Below are 6,294 nucleotides of genomic sequence, written 5' to 3'. Positions count from 1 at the left end.
ATTTTACATTATTAGAATGGTATTGAAAGAAACTTATATCTTAAAAAAAAAAAAATTTAAAAATACAATAAGATATTTTTGAAATAACTTAAGTAATAAAAATTTGATATTTATAAGATACTTATGTTAAAAAATCCATTCAAGTCACATGAAAACATACCAACATTGATGCTTTTACATTCAAATTTTAAAGAGCAATAAATTGTTTCAGAAATTATCATAAGATTTATGCATGATAAAAAAGAGAAAAAAATGTACAAAACAAGATTTAAAATAATTCTTACAAGTCTTTCTAAAGACTATCAAAACCATCTTCTATAAGAAGAATTAAATTTCTGATAAGAAATCGCATTCAACTATAACTTCTGCAAAACAAAGGAAAAAGACCCAATAATTAGAATCAAATAAATTGCAACATATGATTCTTATTTGTATAGTTTTTTTATAAAATCAAAGAAAAAAAATTATACAATAAAAATCTAAAAGCTTTAAAATATAAATAGAAATATTATGTACAAATATTATAACTTATCTTGAATTAAAAAGGATTTATTTTTTAAAATAAAAAAAAATAGAAAAATTTTAACTAATTGTGAGGTCCTATATTTAAAAATTAACCAATTTTCTAGAAAATTAAAAAAACAGTTTTGAATTCATTAGAATTAATTGTTTTTTAAAAAGAGATACACTTAGAAAGTAAAGTAATTTGCAAAAGATAGAACTTTAAAATCTATCATAGTAGGCATTATATATTTTTTTAATTTATTTAGAATACTATTTAAAAAGACTATTCACAATTCATTCAAGCTTCTACAGCAAAACAAACATTTCTATGATCTGTAGTATAAGATTCTATTACCTTTATCTTTTAAAATAGAAAAAATATTATTAGACTATCACTCTTCTTATTACAATATATAAGATATTGTCAAATTTCTTACAAAATATTTTTTTCTTTTTAAATTAATTGATGAAGAATAAGATAATATTCAATTCTTACATTACATCATTGAAAATATTTTATCAACTTATGAAGAAATCAATTAGACTCATCTTTAAAGTTAAAAAAAGCCTACTCAAGGTCAATTTTATTAAATCCTATTATTGCAAAAATTAAAATATTATTTTTAAACTACGGTGGCTCTAGATATTGTTTTTTTAATTTATAATAATAAATGAATTTTTTTCTAATTATAATTAATTAAAAAACAAATCTTTTTCACAACTACTAGAAAGACGCCTTTGAAAATAAATACTATTGTAAATTCTAACATACTAAATTCTATTATCACTCTATGGGCTTGAAGAGATTCTTATTCAAAAAATTAAATAGACTAAACAAGTTAATAGAAGAGACTAAAAAGGAGCCAACATACATTCTACAATGCAAGATAATTGAATGATAAGATACACATGGCTAAAAAAAGAAAAATCATGTCTTTTGTTGACCTATATAAAAACTAATTCTTCATCTTTAAAGCTTAGTTATTGGATAGAAGCTACTTTCTTCAACAAAATAAATAAATAAATGACCAAAAAAAACTACTTAATGTCTTCTTCTATCCAATGCACCATGTGGTATAGAATCCTATATCCAAATTTTAACATACAATAACAATTTATAGGATAAAACTAGAACAAAAAAATGATCATTATTCATATTACTTATATGGCAGAAGGAGATTGTGGTGAATATATAGAAAATACAAGTAGAATAAGGGATTTCAGACATGTGTCCTCTTTACACCTTAAAAATACCAAAATCACAAATTTTAGAAGTGTTCCTTAATAAGATGCATATGGAAATAGGGTACCATCATCTTCTATTTTTTAACCAAAAAAGGTCTACAAACAATACCATGGCCGACTTGAAGCATCCACAAAATTATATCCAGTGAAGCATTATAATTAAAAGACTATATATATATATATATATATATATATTTATATATTCACACAAATGGATGTTGTCACTTACACAGATCTATACATTCGACATCCGTCACTGTCCTCAAAATTTCTAACCTCAAACCTTGACACAAATCACATGGTTGTTCAATGATAGAAACCTCAAGAAACAAACAATTTAACTACATAAATCTGCAGAAAGATTGTCCTCATTCCATTGCAACACAACCATCGATTGATATTTCCCTCCAACAGATCCAAGTCTTGTCAGATAAACAACCAATCCACCCTCAGTCCACAGCCCCTTTTTCTCAACTGTTAGATATAAAGGACTTCTGAGCATTTCAGTGTGTCCAGTAACCTGGTTCGAAAACTTGTTTCTCCTATCCCTTGTCTGCAACTTAAGCAGCTAAACATCCACAAGCAGAAGATATGTCTGCAAGCTTCTCAGGACTTTTTCGGCGTCGACAACGGTGGAGTGCAGAGCTAGAGCTCGGCATTAGCGTAATGCTTTGCTACTGGATGCAGCAGCTTCGTGTTTTTTGCGAAGCTGGCCTGATTCAGCAACAGCTGCTGGTGGCTTCACTGCTAGCAGCAGAGCTCCACGTTTTATTGAGGAGTTTTGAGTGTAGGAGTAGTACCAGAAGCCTGTAGCGAGTATCACGATGCCCACAGCACCTGCGACGGCGGTGACGAGAACTCCAGCTATCTTTCCCATGGGCCAATCTTTCGACGCTTTGCGAATGCAATCTCCGCAGCAGCTGAGCCTTTTGAGCACTGACAGGTCTTCACTCGGCAGTACTACGGGACATATACCCTCGTTGGGTATCTGGAGGTCCTTGAGGGATTCGCATGGAAGCGACTGCAAGCGTAGTCGCGTTCCAAAGCATTGCACAGTGGATCAGAAAGGGCATGTTGGTTACAGCGAAGAGTCAGTCTGAGCGATGGAAAGGATGGGTATTCAAGGTGAAAAGATGAGTTCTTTTGTGCTGGGATAGTGCTGCGATCATTCAGAAAATTGAAATCAACTTACGTGGTTCATGCAGACGCTTATATTCACATTTTTGGCGTCGTACATGGGTGCTTGGTTTCTTCTGCTGTCATTGTTTGCAGCTTGCACGATTGAACCTGCATCTATGCCAAACTGGTCCTCCACTTTTAGAAGGAAGATGTCCAGGCCCATAACGCCCAGTAGCACATTGTTGAGACTGAAGACTGTCGTGGAAAAGAGGCAGACATTCGGGGATTCAGACAGTGCGAAACTGATAAGTGATAAATGACTCGGTAAATAGTAAGCTAGTTTTTGAAAGGGAGAGGTTGGTTTTACGTACTTGCTTTACTCATGAAAAAGGTGTTATTCTGGATTATAGAATTGGGTGCTGATTGCTGGCTGTAGTCGATCCTGTCATCCGTAAAATTTTTGTGGATTTTAGCGAGGAATGAGTAGAAAGAATTCAAAGCATACAATGGATTGTTGATATTCGAGACTGGAATCTCTTCAAATGACGTTCTGTCAGTTGGACATTGCACAACGTCGAGTGATGATGTTGGCATCAGTTTGTACACAAATAGATACACAGTTGGATCTCGAATATCGACCTCCGGTAAGGTTGTACTGTAGTGACCACTGGTGAGAACAATTATCACCTGCCAACACAGATGAAACGGTCTTTCTAAGTTCTGTCGCAAGCCGTGCCTGATTTGATAACCGCAAACAACGGGGAACATCTGAATAATCGTTACAAGTGATGAGCACTAGTCTGACTTTCAAGAATTTTAGATTTAGAACGGTGATTGAAGTGATTATTGGTGGTCATGAAAACAGGGAAGTTAAAGATGACAAAGTGGCTGACCTTGAGATACCTCGCTGGAATAACTGAGTTTACAGTCAACTGCGAGATTGATGTATTGATGGCATTGCTCATGGCTGTGGCATTTGGATCCAAGGTTTCTTTGTTTACGCCGGATTCATTCGATAATAGAAAAGCTTTCAAATCATTCAGTAAGGGATTACCGTTTGTATCATTATAAACCACCTGTGTCTGCAGGTATATCACAACAAAAATTTGAACATGTTGTAAAGTTCCCATAAAACAATGAAGACATCAAACCACTGGTTTCGTGAGTATCACCCTTGGTTGCCAGGATTCGTGAATGGTAAAACTCATCAAGGTACTCTCGTGGACTGGTGCTAAAATGAAACTTACGAAAGAATCGTTTAGAATTGGTTGGACGTTAGAGCTGTCCCCACTGAAAGACAAAACTTTGATAAAGTCGTCTGTCGACAGAGTATCCAAAAGCTGAAGCACTATATTTCGTGCTTTTTTGGTGTAACTTTCGTCCATTGTACCAGCGTTGAGCGGCTGCTGCATGGTAGGTCCCGAGTCCAGGAGTACAATGACACCTTTTGGAACATAAATTGATTGGCGAAACCTGTTTTGTTTTAATAAATAATTATTGTTATTTTATGTTTTTTTTATTTCTTTAAGACCTTTGGAAATTAAAAGATTAGAAAATATCAACTGAAGGACAGCAAGACTTCAAACTCAGAAATAGAGTGATTACATGCGCCCCAAATGATATGTATGAAGCACCAATTACCAGGGTCGTTTTCGAGGATCGTATTCAAATCCGACGCAGCTTTCATCCTGCCGAACAAGCGAACAAATTGTGCTTAGTCATTGTTAACCACCACCATGGATCCACTAACATAATCAGTTCCACCGTGTACAGAGATCACCAATTTCTATATGATGATGGGATCGTAGGTAGTAGGATTGTGACACTGATGAAGCCACTCCAGTGGTACAAATTAAGCTCCACCTGTTTTGACTGGTATACAGTTTTTACCATTCCTGGATACAGCCTCGATGATCCATCCACAGATCCAAAAAACACTCTGAAGAAATGAGTGCTGTTGGTCATGTTTTTGAAAGAAGCATCCAACTTTCTCTGGGCACACACTGATCGAGCTGTAGTTTGATCCTGCTGAACAAGCCTGTACACCACATTCCAACCGAATTTTCCCTTGATTTACATCATCATCCATGCATCCGTTTTCCAATTCTGCGACATGAATCTCAATGCGTAATATTGTACCAAATATTCTCTTCTCATATTCAAAAGTTCACTTCTCAACAGCGAGTTAATGGTTGAACAAAAACACCTGACATCACCCTCTTTGAAGTTAAAGTTCTTCCAAAAGCAGGAGACGTTAGGCCCACAATGGGCATTGGGGAGTGAAATGCTCTGGCAATTATACTGGGAAACATCTCTAGCGTATCGGTAACAAGATAAGCGGGAGCAATTTGCACCAGCACACTCTTTAAGCAAATCTGCACATCCAGTACAGCGGTTGATCGTCTCAAGGTCGCAAACCCTTCCGGACACAGTGACACAAACAGAGACAATAAATGTGCAAATCCAATTTTATTTGAACACACACAGAGAATCAGACACCTGCGCAAGTCTCACTCTATGCAAGTCTCTCTCTAGGTGATCTTTCATATAACATTTGAGAGAACACCTAGCTAGGAGCCAGGATCCAAATCAACTCAACTTGAAGTTACTCAAATATTGTTACTTCAGCACACTTGGAGCATATTACATACAATCGAGTTAGGAATATTGGGTATCTTAAGGTGGGGTGAGCTGAGAAAGAAGTTAGAGATGTACCACAGTTGCCGGAGTTTTCCGTGGCCAGATTGACAACGGAGTTCAGTTCAGACTCCTTTAGGGATAAGAGCTCGTCTGCAGTCATTCCTTCCGCTATGACAATGAGAGTGAGAAGAACAACCTTGTGTAGACAACGGCGTATATTTTGTGCACTGCAGGTTCCCTTAAACTGTCTCATTTTCTGAGAAACTAGAAGGAGTATTTGATGTGTACTTGTTTGTAATGTGATATATGCCGATCAGTTGTGGGGTACTAAAAAACAAGCAAGATTGAAGCTTCAAGGATCAGTTGGGTTTATACCATAAACCGCACACGAGATCAAAAAAGTTTTTGTGAATCAGATTCTTCCTCCACAAAACAGGTGCTGTCAATATTTCAAACTTAGACGGCAGGAATGACACCCTTCTAGTCAACAACATCCTCCAACAATGCACACCGATCAAAGTTCACTGCTTCCCTTACCAACAAATTGCACAAGTCTACTCATATTTGTACGCTGGAATCTTAGTCCCAATTCGTTCAACATCTCTGGCATTGAAAGTGAGCCTGAATTGGGCTGAGAATATCCATATTAAAATGGGTCTAATTACTTTTTGCAAACCACGTCTCACGTTCATGAGTTTCGGGTCCACAGCTTCTCAATCCCAGTTTCTGAGGCTTCAGAAATATGAAACAAAAAAGACATGGTCATAATAAAGTCATAGTGTCTAT

General features: G+C 35.9%; 1 protein-coding gene across 1 annotated transcript; it reads right to left on the bottom strand.

Moving 5' to 3' along the window:
* Positions 1-1,972: 1,972 nt before the first annotated feature.
* Positions 1,973-6,040, bottom strand: LOC112273171 (uncharacterized). The gene is made up of 9 exons (XM_024501646.3): positions 5,584-6,040; positions 5,075-5,243; positions 4,759-4,906; positions 4,510-4,556; positions 4,116-4,341; positions 3,762-3,950; positions 3,240-3,555; positions 2,942-3,123; positions 1,973-2,770 (listed from the first exon to the last, which is right to left on the bottom strand). The coding sequence occupies exons 1-9, from the start codon at positions 5,759-5,761 to the stop codon at positions 2,408-2,410; spliced, it is 1,818 nt and encodes a 605-aa protein (XP_024357414.1). The 5' UTR covers positions 5,762-6,040; the 3' UTR covers positions 1,973-2,407.
* Positions 6,041-6,294: the final 254 nt, after the last annotated feature.

Source organism: Physcomitrium patens, chromosome 20 (genome assembly GCF_059467195.1).
Source record: "Physcomitrium patens ecotype Gransden chromosome 20, ASM5946719v1, whole genome shotgun sequence".
Classification (NCBI taxonomy): Eukaryota; Viridiplantae; Streptophyta; class Bryopsida; order Funariales; family Funariaceae; genus Physcomitrium; species Physcomitrium patens.
This window is presented reverse-complemented; position numbering and strand designations above follow the sequence as displayed.

Excerpts from the sequence above, each read along its gene's own strand:
- LOC112273171 (XM_024501646.3), bottom strand. The coding sequence starts at position 5,761 with ATGAGACAGTTTAAGGGAACCTGCAGTGCACAAAATATACGCCGTTGT. Across the intron at positions 5,244-5,583 it reads GGAAAACTCCGGCAACTGTG|ATTTGCTTAAAGAGTGTGCT; the intron begins GTACATCTCTAA and ends CTGGATGTGCAG. Across the intron at positions 3,951-4,115 it reads CAATTCTAAACGATTCTTTC|ACACAGGTGGTTTATAATGA; the intron begins GTAAGTTTCATT and ends ATATACCTGCAG.